Source organism: Salmo salar, chromosome 06 (assembly GCF_965601325.2).
Source record: "Salmo salar chromosome 06, fSalSal1, whole genome shotgun sequence".
NCBI classification, from domain to species: Eukaryota; Metazoa; Chordata; class Actinopteri; order Salmoniformes; family Salmonidae; genus Salmo; species Salmo salar.
Window position 1 is genome coordinate 77,445,535 of NC_138296.1, and position 13,221 is coordinate 77,458,755.

At 48.9% G+C, this 13,221-nt stretch overlaps 1 protein-coding gene across 3 annotated transcripts in view; it reads right to left on the bottom strand.

Moving 5' to 3' along the window:
• Positions 1-13,221, bottom strand: part of LOC106608047 (kelch-like protein 29) — a 418,259-nt gene that overhangs the window by 84,145 nt on the left and 320,893 nt on the right. For all 3 annotated transcript variants that reach the window (XM_082976980.1, XM_082976981.1, XM_082976982.1), the window contains 2 exons: positions 11,439-11,551; positions 11,083-11,229 (listed from right to left, as the gene is read on the bottom strand). In XM_082976980.1, coding sequence (XP_082833106.1) covers positions 11,083-11,229; positions 11,439-11,551 — 260 coding nt within the window. The remainder of the gene's footprint in view (positions 1-11,082; positions 11,230-11,438; positions 11,552-13,221) is intronic.

Genomic DNA, 13,221 nt, shown 5'->3' on the forward strand with positions numbered 1-13,221 from the left:
CCTCCCCCTCCTTTCCCTCACTCTCCTCCCCCTCCTTCCCCTCATTCCCCTCCCCCTCCTTTCCCTCATTCCCCTCCCCCTCATTCTCTCCCTCATTCTCCTCTCCCTCCCCCACTCCCTCCTTTCCCTCATTCTCCACTCCCTCCTCTCCCTCCTTTCCCTCATTCTCCTCTCCCTCCTTTCCCTCATTCTCCTCCCCCTCCTTTCCCCCATTCTCCTCTCCCTCATTCTCCTCTCCATCCTTTCCCTCATTCTCCTCTCCATCCCCCACTCCCTCCTCTCCCTCATTCTCCTTTCCCTCATTCTCCTCCCCCTCCTTTCCCCCATTCTCCTCTCCCTCATTCTCCTCTCCATCCTTTCCCTCATTCTCCTCTCCATCCCCCACTCCCTCCTTTCCCTCATTCTCCTCTCCCTCATTCTCCTCCCCATCCTTTCCCTCATTCTCCTCCCCATCCTTTCCCTCATTCTCATCTCCATCCTTTCCCTCATTCTCCTCTCCCTCATTCTCCTCCCTCCTTTCCCTCATTCTCCCCTCCCTCCTTTCCCTCATTCTCCCTTCCCTCCTTCTCCTCTCCATCCCCCACTCCCTCCTTTCCCTCATTCTCCTCCCCATCCTTTCCCTCATTCTCCTCCCCATCCTTTCCCTCATTCTCCTCCCCATCCTTTCCCTCATTCTCCTCTCCATCCTTTCCCTCATTCTCCCCTCCATCCTTTCCCTCATTCTCCTCTCCATCCTTTCCGTCATTCTCCTCTCCATCCTTTCCCCCATTCTCCTCTCCATCCTTTCCCTCATTCTCCTCCCCCTCCTCTCCCTCATTCTCCTCTCCCTCATTCTCCTCTCCCTCCTTTCCCTCATTCTCCTCTCCATCCTTTCCCTCATTCTCCTCCCCATCCTTTCCCTCATTCTCCTCCCCATCCTTTCCCTCATTCTCCTCCCCATCCTTTCCCTCATTCTCCTCTCCACCCCCCACTCCCTCCTCTCCCTCATTCTCCTCTCCCTCCTTTCCCCCATTCTCCTCTCCCTCCTTTCCCTCATTCTCCTCTCCCTCCTTTCCCTCATTCTCCTCTCCATCCCCCACTCCCTCCTTTCCCTCATTCTCCTCTCCATCCCCCACTCCCTCCTTTCCCTCATTCTCCTCTCCCTCCTTTCCCTCATTCTCCCTTCCCTCCTTTCCCTCATTCTCCTCTCCATTCCCCCACTCCCTCCTTCTCCTCTCCATCCTTTCCCTCATTCTCCCCTCATCCTCCTCTCCATCCTTTCCCTCATTCTCCTCCCCATCCTTTCTCTCACTCCCCATCCTTTCCCTCATTCTCCTCCCCATCCTTTCCCTCATTCTCCTCCCCATCCTTTCCCTCATTCTCCTCCCCATCCTTTCCCTCATTCTCCTCCCCATCCTTTCCCTCATTCTCCTCCCCATCCTTTCCCTCATTCTCCTCTCCATCCCCCACTACCTCAACCTCCTCTCCATCCTTTCCCTCATTCTCTCCCTCATTATTCTCACTCCTTTCCCTCATTCTCCCCTCCCTCCTTTCCCTCATCCTCTCTCCCTCCTTTCCCTCATTCTCCCCTCCATCCTTTCCCTCATTCTCCTCCTCCATCCTTTCCCTCATTCTCCCCTCCATCCTTTCCCTCATTCTCCCCTCCATCCTTTCCCTCATTCTCCCCCCATCCTTTCCCTCATTCTCCTCTCCATCCTTTCCCTCATTCTCCTCCCCTCATTCTCCTCCCTCCTTCCCTCCTTTCCCTCATTCTCTCCTTTCCCTCATTCTCCTCCCTCCTTCCCCTCATCCTCCCCATCCTTTCCCTCATTCTCCTCCCCATCCTTTCCCTCATTCTCCTCCCCATCCTTTCCCTCATTCTCCTCCCCATCCTTTCCCTCATTCTCCTCTCCCTCTCTCCCTCCTTTCCCTCATTCTCCCCTCCATCCTTTCCCTCATTCTCCCCTCCATCCTTTCCCTCATTCTCCTCTCCCTCCTTTCCCTCATTCTCCTCCCCCTCCTTTCCCTCATTCTCCTCTCCCTCATTCTCCTCTCCCTCCTTTCCCTCATTCTCCTCCCCCTCCTTCTCCTCTCCATCCTTCCCTCACTCCCCCTCCTTCCCCTCATTCCCCTCCCCCTCCTTTCCCTCATTCCCCTCCCCCTCCTTCCTCCCTCATTCTCCTCTCCCATCCCCCACTCCCTCCTTCCCACATCCCCCCACCTTCCCTCAATCACCCTCCCCATCCTTTCCCTCATTCTCCCTCCAACCTCCACTCCATCCCCTCTCCCATCCTTTCCCTCATTCTCCTCCCCCTCCTTTCCCTCAATCTCCTCCCCTCCTTCCCTCATCTCCTCCCTCTCCCTCCATCCTTTCCCCTCATTTCCCTCCTCCCATCCTTTCCCTCATTCTCCTGCCCATCCTTTCCCTCATTCTCCCCTCCCTCCTTTCCCTCATTCTCCCCTCCCTCCTTCCCTCATCCTCCCTTCCCTCCTTCTCCTCTCCATCCCCACTCTCCTCCTTTCCCTCATTCTCCCCTCCATCCTTTCCCTCATTCTCCCCTCCCATCCTTTCCCTCATTCTCCCCTCCATCCTCTCCCTCCTTCCCTCATTCTCCTCTCCCTCCTTTCCCTCCTCTCCTTTCCCTCATTCCCTCTCCCCTCCTTCCCTCATTCTCCTCTCCCTCATTCTCCTCATCCTTTCCCTCATTCTCCTCCCCTCCTTTCCCTCACTCTCCTCCCCCTCCTTCCCTCATTCTCCTCCCCATCCTTTCCCTCATTCCCTCCCATCCTTCTCTCCCTCTCCTCCACTCCCTCTCCCTCCTTTCCCTCATTCTCCTCCCTCCTCCCTCACTCTATCCCTCATTCCTCCCCATCTCCCTCCTTCCCTCATTCTCCTCTCCCTCCATTCCCCTCTCCCTCCTTCCTTCCCTCATTCTCCTCCCCCTCCTTTCCCCCATTCTCCTCTCCCTCATTCTCCTCTCCATCCTTTCCCTCATTCTCCTCTCCATCCCCCACTCCCTCCTCTCCCTCATTCTCCTTTCCCTCATTCTCCTCCCCCTCCTTTCCCCCATTCTCCTCTCCCTCATTCTCCTCTCCATCCTTTCCCTCATTCTCCTCTCCATCCCCCACTCCCTCCTTTCCCTCATTCTCCTCTCCCTCATTCTCCTCCCCATCCTTTCCCTCATTCTCCTCCCCATCCTTTCCCTCATTCTCATCTCCATCCTTTCCCTCATTCTCCTCTCCCTCATTCTCCTCCCTCCTTTCCCTCATTCTCCCCTCCCTCCTTTCCCTCATTCTCCCTTCCCTCCTTCTCCTCTCCATCCCCCACTCCCTCCTTTCCCTCATTCTCCTCCCCATCCTTTCCCTCATTCTCCTCCCCATCCTTTCCCTCATTCTCCTCCCCATCCTTTCCCTCATTCTCCTCTCCATCCTTTCCCTCATTCTCATTCTCCCCTCCATCCTTTCCCTCATTCTCCCCTCCATCCTTTCCCTCATTCTCCTCTCCATCCTTTCCGTCATTCTCCTCTCCATCCTTTCCCCCATTCTCCTCTCCATCCTTTCCCTCATTCTCCTCCCCCTCCTCTCCCTCATTCTCCTCTCCCTCATTCTCCTCTCCCTCCTTTCCCTCATTCTCCTCTCCATCCTTTCCCTCATTCTCCTCCCCATCCTTTCCCTCATTCTCCTCCCCATCCTTTCCCTCATTCTCCTCCCCATCCTTTCCCTCATTCTCCTCTCCACCCCCCACTCCCTCCTCTCCCTCATTCTCCTCTCCCTCCTTTCCACCATTCTCCTCTCCCTCCTTTCCCTCATTCTCCTCTCCCTCCTTTCCCTCATTCTCCTCTCCATCCCCCACTCCCTCCTTTCCCTCATTCTCCTCTCCATCCCCCACTCCCTCCTTTCCCTCCTTCTCCTCTCCATCCTTTCCCTCATTCTCCCCTCATCCTCCTCTCCATCCTTTCCCTCATTCTCCTCCCCATCCTTTCTCTCACTCCCCATCCTTTCCCTCATTCTCCTCCCCATCCTTTCCCTCATTCTCCTCCCCATCCTTTCCCTCATTCTCCTCCCCATCCTTTCCCTCATTCTCCTCTCCATCCTTTCTCTCATTCTCCTCCCCATCCTTTCCCTCATTCTCCTCCCCATCCTTTCCCTCATTCTCCTCTCCATCCCCCACTACCTCAACCTCCTCTCCATCCTTTCCCTCATTCTCTCCCTCATTATTCTCACTCCTTTCCCTCATTCTCCCCTCCCTCCTTTCCCTCATCCTCTCTCCCTCCTTTCCCTCATTCTCCCCTCCATCCTTTCCCTCATTCTCCCCTCCATCCTTTCCCTCATTCTCCCCTCCATCCTTTCCCTCATTCTCCCCTCCATCCTTTCCTCATTCTCCTCTCCATCCTTTCCCTCATTCTCCTCCCCCTCATTCTCCTCCCCATCCTTTCCCTCATTCTCATCCCCATCCTTTCCCCTCATTCTCCTCCCCATCCTTTCCCTCATTCTCCTGCCCATCCTTTCCCTCATTCTCCTCCCCATCCTTTCCCTCATTCTCTCCCTCATTCTCCTCTCCCTCATTCTCCTCTCCCTCTCTCCCTCCTTTCCCTCATTCTCCCCTCCATCCTTTCCCTCATTCTCCCCTCCATCCTTTCCCTCATTCTCCCCTCCATCCTTTCCCTCATTCTCCTCCCCCTCCTCTCCCTCATTCTCCTCCCCCTCCTCTCCCTCATTCTCCTCTCCCTCATTCTCCTCTCCCTCCTTTCCCTCATTCTCCTCTCCCTCATTCTCCTCTCCATCCTTTCCCTCATTCTCCTCCCCATCCTTTCCCTCATTCTCCTCCCCATCCTTTCCCTCATTCTCCTCCGCATCCTTTCCCTCATTCTCCTCTCCATCCCCCACTCCCTCCTTTCCCTCATTTCCCTCATTCTCCCTTCCCTCCTTTCCCTCATTCTCGTCTCCATTCCCCCACTCCCTCCTTCTCCTCTCCATCCTTTCCCTCATTCTCCCCTCATCCTCCTCTCCATCCTTTCCCTCATTCTCCTCCCCATCCTTTCTCTCACTCCCCATCCTTTCCCTCATTCTCCTCCCCATCCTTTCCCCATTCTCCTCCCCATCCTTTCCCTCATTCTCCTCCCCATCCTTTCCCTCATTCTCCTCCCCATCCTTTCCCTCATTCTCCTCTCCATCCTTTCTCTCATTCTCCTCCCCATCCTTTCCCTCATTCTCCTCCCCATCCTTTCCCTCATTCTCCTCTCCATCCTTTCCCTCATTCTCCCCTCCATCCGACTCCCCATCCTTTCCCTCATTCTCCTCCCCATCCTTTCCCTCATTCTCCTCCCCATCCTTTCCCTCATTCTCCTCCCCATCCTTTCCCTCATTCTCCTGCCCATCCTTTCCCTCATTCTCCTGCCCATCCTTTCCCTCATTCTCCTGCCCATCCTTTCCCTCATTCTCCTGCCCATCCTTTCCCTCATTCTCCTCCCCATCCTTTCCCTCATTCTCTCCCTCATTCTCCTCTCCCTCCTTTCCCTCATTCTCCCCTCCCTCCTTTCCCTCATTCTCCCCTCCACCCTTTCCCTCATTCTCCCCTCCACCCTTTCCCTCATTCTCCCCTCCATCCTTTCCCTCATTCTCCCCTCCATCCTTTCCCTCATTCTCCCCTCCATCCTTTCCCTCATTCTTCCTTTCCCTCATTCTCCCCTCCATCCTTTCCCTCATTCTCCCCTCCATCCTTTCCCTCATTCTCCCCTCCATCCTTTCCCTCATTCTCCTCCCCATCCTTTCCCTCATTCTCCTCCCCATCCTTTCCCTCATTCTCCTCCCCATCCTTTCCCTCATTCTCCTCCCCATCCTTTCCCTCATTCTCCTCCCCATCCTTTCCCCTCATTCTCCTCCCCATCCTTTCCCTCATTCTCCTGCCCATCCTTTCCCTCATTCTCCTCTCCCTCCTTTCCCTCATTCTCCCCTCCCTCCTTTCCCTCATCCTCTCTCTCTCCTTTCCCTCATCCTCTCTCTCTCCTTTCCCTCATTCTCCCCTCCATCCTTTCCCTCATTCTCCCCTCCATCCTTTCCCTCATTCTCCCCTCCATCCTTTCCCTCATTCTCCCCTCCATCCTTTCCCTCATTCTCCTCTCCATCCTTTCCCTCATTCCCTCCCCCCTTTCCCTCATTCTCCTCCCCATCCTTTCCCTCATTCTCCTCCCCATCCTTTTCCCCATCCTTTCCCTCATTCTCCTCCCCATCCTTTCCCTCATTCTCCTCCCCATCCTTTCCCCTCATTCTCCTCTCCATCCTTTCCCCTCATTCTCCTCTCCATCCCCCACTCCCTCTCCCCCCCATCCTTTCCCTCATTCTCCTGCCCATCCTTTCCCTCATTCTCCTGCCCATCCTTTCCCTCATTCTCCTCCCCATCCTTTCCCTCATTCTCTCCCTCATTCTCCTCTCCCTCCTTTCCCTCATTCTCCCCTCCCTCCTTTCCCTCATCCTCTCTCCCTCCTTTCCCTCATTCTCCCCTCCCTCCTTTCCCTCATTCTCCCCTCCATCCTTTCCCTCATTCTCCCCTCCATCCTTTCCCTCATTCTCCCCTCCATCCTTTCCCTCATTCTCCCCTCCATCCTTTCCCTCATTCTCCCCTCCATCCTTTCCCTCATTCTCCCCTCCATCCTTTCCCTCATTCTCCCCTCCATCCTTTCCCTCATTCTCCCCTCCATCCTTTCCCTCATTCTCCCCTCCATCCTTTCCCTCATTCTCCCCTCCATCCTTTCCCTCATTCTCCTCTCCATCCTTTCCCTCATTCTCCTCCCCATCCTTTCCCTCATTCTCCTCCCCATCCTTTTCCCCATCCTTTCCCTCATTCTCCTCCCCATCCTTTCCCTCATTCTCCTCCCCATCCTTTCCCCTCATTCTCCTCTCCATCCTTTCCCCTCATTCTCCTCTCCATCCCCCACTCCCTCTCCCCATTTCCCTCGTTCTCGTCTCCCCTACCTCTCTAGCGTCATTAGTCTCACTGTATCACACATGGCCCCTAGATTTGAGACTGTCCCTGAGCTCCATCACAGCTCCACTCCTATAATGTCAAGGCACACAGCAGAGTGAATATCTGATTCCTACTGAACACAGGGACATCGAGGCCCCCCTCTGCCCTCTCCGTTCACTGTCTCTCTTCCTCTGTCTCAGTCTCTCTAAATCGCACCTTTGGGAGTGTGTTCTCGTGAGTAAACAAAACCAAAGACCCAAGTCTAAAGCTGTGACCCAAACGGTATCAGCCACAAAAAGGAATGAGCAGTGACTCACCAGTGGGTCCCGACCCTCCATTTGAGAAACCACTGACTGCTATAAGGGATTCGTTTTATCCCAGACTTCGTGACAAGGTGGAAGAGGGAGGATAAGGAGGAAGAGGAGTGGACGGCAGGTGAAATGGTCTGTCCCATTCCGCTATCCCCTCATTTCCCTGCCATGGTCTGATTCACTGTTCTCTCCTGTCCAATAGGCTGTGAGATTACTGCTGAACTGCGCTGAGCGAATGTGATTGGTCCAAACCTTTCTGGCTTTCATCCTCACTAGAACAGAAGTCATTGTGTGTGTGTGTAAAACTACCCCAAAGCTCTAACCTTAAGGACTCACACTGAATTTTGTGCAAAGCGTTTGCTGCACACAGTTCACTTACATCCTGTGTACTTTCCCATTATCTGCATCTCCTAGTACTGTCTGGACTGCTGTTTGGACCGTAGGTCTTCCATCCACCACTTTAGAAAATACTTCCTTGTAAAAACTCTGTAGAAGGCAGTTTTACAATGGTTTTATCATGTGAAACGTCAAAACACTTTCTTGATCATTTAACCTAAACTGCCTCTCAGAACTGCCTTTCTATGGCCAACACAGACACTAATGTCATAGTAGCAGGCACCGTTATAAAGTCCAACTCAATTTATGGAAGTAGTTACTACTGGCATTGAATCTGGCAAATACAAAGACTATCTATAGTAGTAGAGACCATTACAACGACCATTCAATCTGATGAGAGGGTGTTATTCTGACTGAGTGACATTGCCAGTGATGAACTGTTTTAACACGACTCATCTCAGCTCCCTTGTTAAACAGCAGTCAAGGCTGCTTTATGCATGGTCTTTTAGCCTGCATTCTGAATGGCAACCTATTCCCTATATAGTGCACAACTGTTGACCCCTATGGGTCCTGGTCAAAACTACTGCACAAACAGGGAATGGAGTGCACTAAATAGGGAACAAGGTGCCATTAGGGATGCAACCTTAGTATTGGATCCATAAAAGGTCTGTATCCTGTGGTGATATCTTCCACAATCCATGTTATCTTCTTCCATATGCATGGAAGTTGGTTAGTCAATGTATTGACCACCAGTCTCATTTGTTGAAGTGTGACGTAGTGGAATATGACAATCCCATTTCATTATTATTTCCTAGAAAGACAGACCAAGACCCAAATTCAAAATGCTGCAGATGAACAGAAGCTGCCAGAACAGTGTGTCCCACTCAGAATGTTCATACTGTATCACAGTGCATTTAAACCGACAGCAAGCTAATTCCATCTCGTGGACATTGTTGTCATTGGACATTATGAGTAGAGGTCGACCGATTATGATTTTATTTTCAACGCCGATACCGATTATTGGCGGGCCAAAAAAGCCGGCACCGATTAATCAGCCGATTTTTGCCCTGAATGAACACTGAATGAACACTTATTTTAACTTAATATAATACATCACTCAAATCAATTTAGCCTCAAATAAATAATGAAACATGTTCAATTTGGTTTAAATAACGCAAAAAAACAAAGTGTTGGAGAAGAAAGTAAAAGTGCAATATGTGCCATGTAAAAAAGCTAACATTTAAGTTCCTTGCTCAGAACATGAGAACATATGAAAGCTGGTGGTTCCTTTTAACATGAGTCTTCAATATTCCCAGGTAAGAAGTTTAAAGTTGAGGTTGCTATAGGAATTATAGGACTATTTCTCTCTATACCATTTGTATTTCATATACCTTTGACTATTGGATGTTCTTATAGGCACTATAGTATTGCCAGTGTAACAGTATAGCTTCCGTCCCTCTCCTCGCTCCTATCTGGGCGCGAACCAGGAACACATCGAAAACAGCCACCTCGAAGCATCGTTACCCATCGCTCCACAAAAGCCGCAGCCCTTGCAGAGCAAGGGGAACAACTACTCCAAGTGTCAGAGTGAGTGACGTTTGAAACGCTATTTGCCCGCACCCCGCTAACTAGCTAGCCATTTCACATCGGTTACACCAGCCTAATCTCGGGAGTTGATAGGCTTGAAGTTATAAACAGAGCTGTGCTTGAAGCATTGCGAAGAGCTGCTGGTAAACGCACGAAAGTGCTGTCAATGAATGCTTACGAGCCTGCTGCTGCCTACCACCGCTCAGTCAGACTGCTCTATCAATATCAAATCATAGACTTAATTATAACATAATAACACACAGAAAAACGAGCCTTTGGTCATTAATATGGTCAAATCCGGAAACTATAATTTCGAAAATAAAACGTTTTTTTCGTTCAGTGAAATACGGAACCGTTCCGTATTTTATCTAACGGGTGGCATCCATAAGTCTAAATATTCCTCTTACATTGCACAATCTTCAATATTATGTCATAATTACGTAAAATCTGGCAAATTAGTTAGCAACGAGCCAGGCGGCCAACTGTTGCATATACCCTGAATCTGTGTACAATGAACGCAAGAGAAGTGACACAATTTCCCTAGTTTAATATTGCCTGCTAACATTAATTTCTTTTAACTAAATATGCAGGTTTAAAAATATATACTTCTGTGTATTGATTTTAAGGCATTGATGTTTATGGTTAGGTACATTTGTGCAACGATTGTGCTTTTTTCGCAAATGCGCTTTTGTTAAATCATCCCCCATTTGGTGAAGTAGGCTGTCTTTGTTAGGAAGATCTTCACAGTTCGCAACGAGCCAGGCGGCCCAAACTGCTGCATATACCCTGACTCTGTTGCACAGAACGCAAGAGAAGTGATAATTTCCCTAGTTAAAATAAATTCATGTTAGCAGGCAATATTAACTAAATATGCAGGTTTAAAAATATATACTTGTGTATTGATTTTAAGAAAGGCGCTTTTTTCGCGAATGCGTTTGTTAAATCACCCGTTTGGCGAAGTAGGCTGTGATTCAATGATAAATTAACAGGCACCGCATCGATTATATGCAACGCAGGACAAGCTAGATAAACTAGTAATATCATCAACCATGTGTAGTTAACTAGTGATTATGTTAAGATTGATTGTTTTTTATAAGATAAGTTTAATGCTAGTTAGCACCTTACCTTGGCTCCTTGCTGCACTCGCACAACAGGTAGTCAGCCTGCCACGCAGTCTCCTCGTGGAGTGCAATGTAATCGGCCATGATCGGTGTCCAAAAATGCAGATCACCGATTGTTATGCAAACGTGAAATCGGCCCTAATTAATCGGCCATTCCTATTAATCGGCCGAGCTCTAATTACGAGAACCATACTATTAAAACCTAACTACCAGTCTGCATGATTTTACAGGTGTTTAATTTATTCAGATGCAGGGCAGGGCAGGGTGACAGTACGTAGGGGAAGGTAGAGAGAGAAGGGAACTGTATATGCTTGTTAGTGTGTCTAGAGGAGGAAGTGGGTGATCCATATTAAATATAGCTTAAGGGACTTAATATAGACTAGAGGCTGATGGTAGGACTATGCTGGGAACATACACAACAGTGTCTCTCCACACCACGAGCTTTTTACTTTATTTATCCTTTTAGGAGCTCTAGTCAAAGACAGGAGGGATTGTGGTGTAGAAAACAGATACAAAGATGAGATATGATGAGCAATATAATGAAACCAGGACATACTGTATGGGGTAATGGTTGGTGAGTATGCGTGATGATACTGTAGACAGATGGTGTGTCAGAAGAGCATTAAGTCCAGGTTAGATCAGAGGGCGATATGGCACTCCCACAACAAACCAGGCCATACAGTCCAGTACCCATAAACACTGAATGAACATGTTGAAAATGGACCAGTAAAAATTTAAATCACTCCTACCTCGTAACCACTAGCACCCACTCCCCCCGCCTTACCTGAACTCTGGCGGTGGGGTCTTGTTTGATCCACTTGATGGCGGTCTCGTAGACCAGTTCCTCAGCCTTGGTGGTGAGGCTGTCATTAGACAGGTAGGCCACTAGGTCCTCCTTAGACACACACATAATCTCCTCCTGCCCCGCCACCTAGTGCACAATGAAGGGTTGACACTTCATTGGGATGAAAATCCTGGAGTACATGCACCGTTTTTAAATCATGTGTGACAGATGTTATGGTAGACTGGGACGGTATAGCAGGGATTAGTACTGCAGGTAGACTTTTCTCACAGATACATAGTGTGATATGTTATTTTTGGGTTTAAAAATTAAATCATCCCATCATTAAATCCACCTACCTCAGGGAAGTTCTGCAGTGCGAAAGCCTTGGCCATGTTGTGGAGCTCTGTACATCGCATAGCTTCAGCCATGGCCAGCACACCTAGGCAGTTCCCCACTGTTAGCTGTTTCTCTGCAGAGAGCGAGAGGGAGAGCGTGAGAGAGAGAGCAAGAGGGGAATGGGGAGAAAAAGAGGAGAAAGAGAGGAATAAGGGAGTGTTATTCACACATCCATAAAAAAAACTGTCTGGAAAGAGGGGGAGAAAGCAGGGAGAGAGCTGTGGTCTATCTGTGTGTTTATCTGGGCCTGGAGAGAGACTGTCATAGCTGAAACAGCTCCAGGGACAAACAAGGGGAATCAATCGTTAGGTGCCTACTGAGCACGGTCAGGCAGCATAGCAGGGATTAGTACTGCAGGTAAAGACCTTTGTGTGTGTCTGCTGCCTATACAAACATCACCAGGAAAGGTAATGGAGCCACAACAATTCAAAGAGCAGACTGAATATCTAATCAAAACAGGGTTTGTATGACATCAAAGTGTGTTATTAAACTCTAAAGTTAACTCAGTGTGTTGAAGCTGAATAGGAAAACAAAGCCTTTGAAACTAATAAATGTAGTCTGTTGTGGTGTGGTTGAGCAGATGTGTTTTCACCTTGAGAAGGGTCTGACGGGAGAACGTGGCGTAATAACTAGAGCTAGACGGATCAATACTTTTACAGAGCCCTCTCTATATCTAATCAATATCAAACCAGGTTGAAATGTTAAGGATTCTTCTTTACTTTGATCTTAATTGATTCCACAGGTACCGTTCATTTAGGTTCATTTGTGTGGGTGTGAGGAGAGTCTCTGCATAATCCATATGGCGTTCACGATGTGTGTGTGTGAGCGAGCGCCATATCTCAAATTTTTGCAGACAATGAATAAAGGAGTTTTATTCCAGGCTCTGGAAGGTCCAATAGCTGATGGCTGTAAATCCACACAAATGTTGAAGGTTGAACTCGTAGACAGAATTACAAGAATTGATTTTATGGCTTTCAGTGATTTCCAAATAACCCTGCACAACATAGCATCTGTTCGCACGTACTGCCATGATGAATGGTCATGTAACTTCTATTGTGCTCTTGCTCCATCTCCATGTAATTACTTTGTAGATGCGCTGTGTAACTGTACACATTACATTGTGTTGGATCAGTTTTCTATTTCTTGATGTCCTAATATTTGGGCAAATAATACGACGTGCAACATAGGTTACCCAGATTTATTGAAATGTGTTTTTTGGTATTTTTGTCACACTCAAAAATCTGATCAACTCAATACACCATGGCCAAACTAGGCCATGTTCATTTATCTTCAGTACATTTGTTAAGAACTTGGATATCCTTGACATAATATCAATTTCTTTGTTCCAAGGTTATACATTGCACCAGTACAATGTCATACAGTGCACTTGAGCGTTGAAATTCTTGCTGTATTGAAAAGCGCTATACAAACCAAATCTATTATTATTACTATGTCTCAGTTCTAACACTCAAATGTCATGAATTATATTCAGGCAGGGCAGGAAAGACTGACCTACTGATGGTGATGAAGTCTGACTATACTATAAATGGTTTCCCTGTTTTAACAAGTCCATATCGTCGGACGAAACGAGAAAAACAGATCAATATTTATTTTCACTGTCTTTTCCCTCTCCTTTACAGCTCTGACCTTTTTCATCTCATATCCAGACATCATATCCCTGCCTTGCCTTACAGCTCTCCCCACCAATCTCTATTAAATGGTAAGTATAAGCTGACATTTACA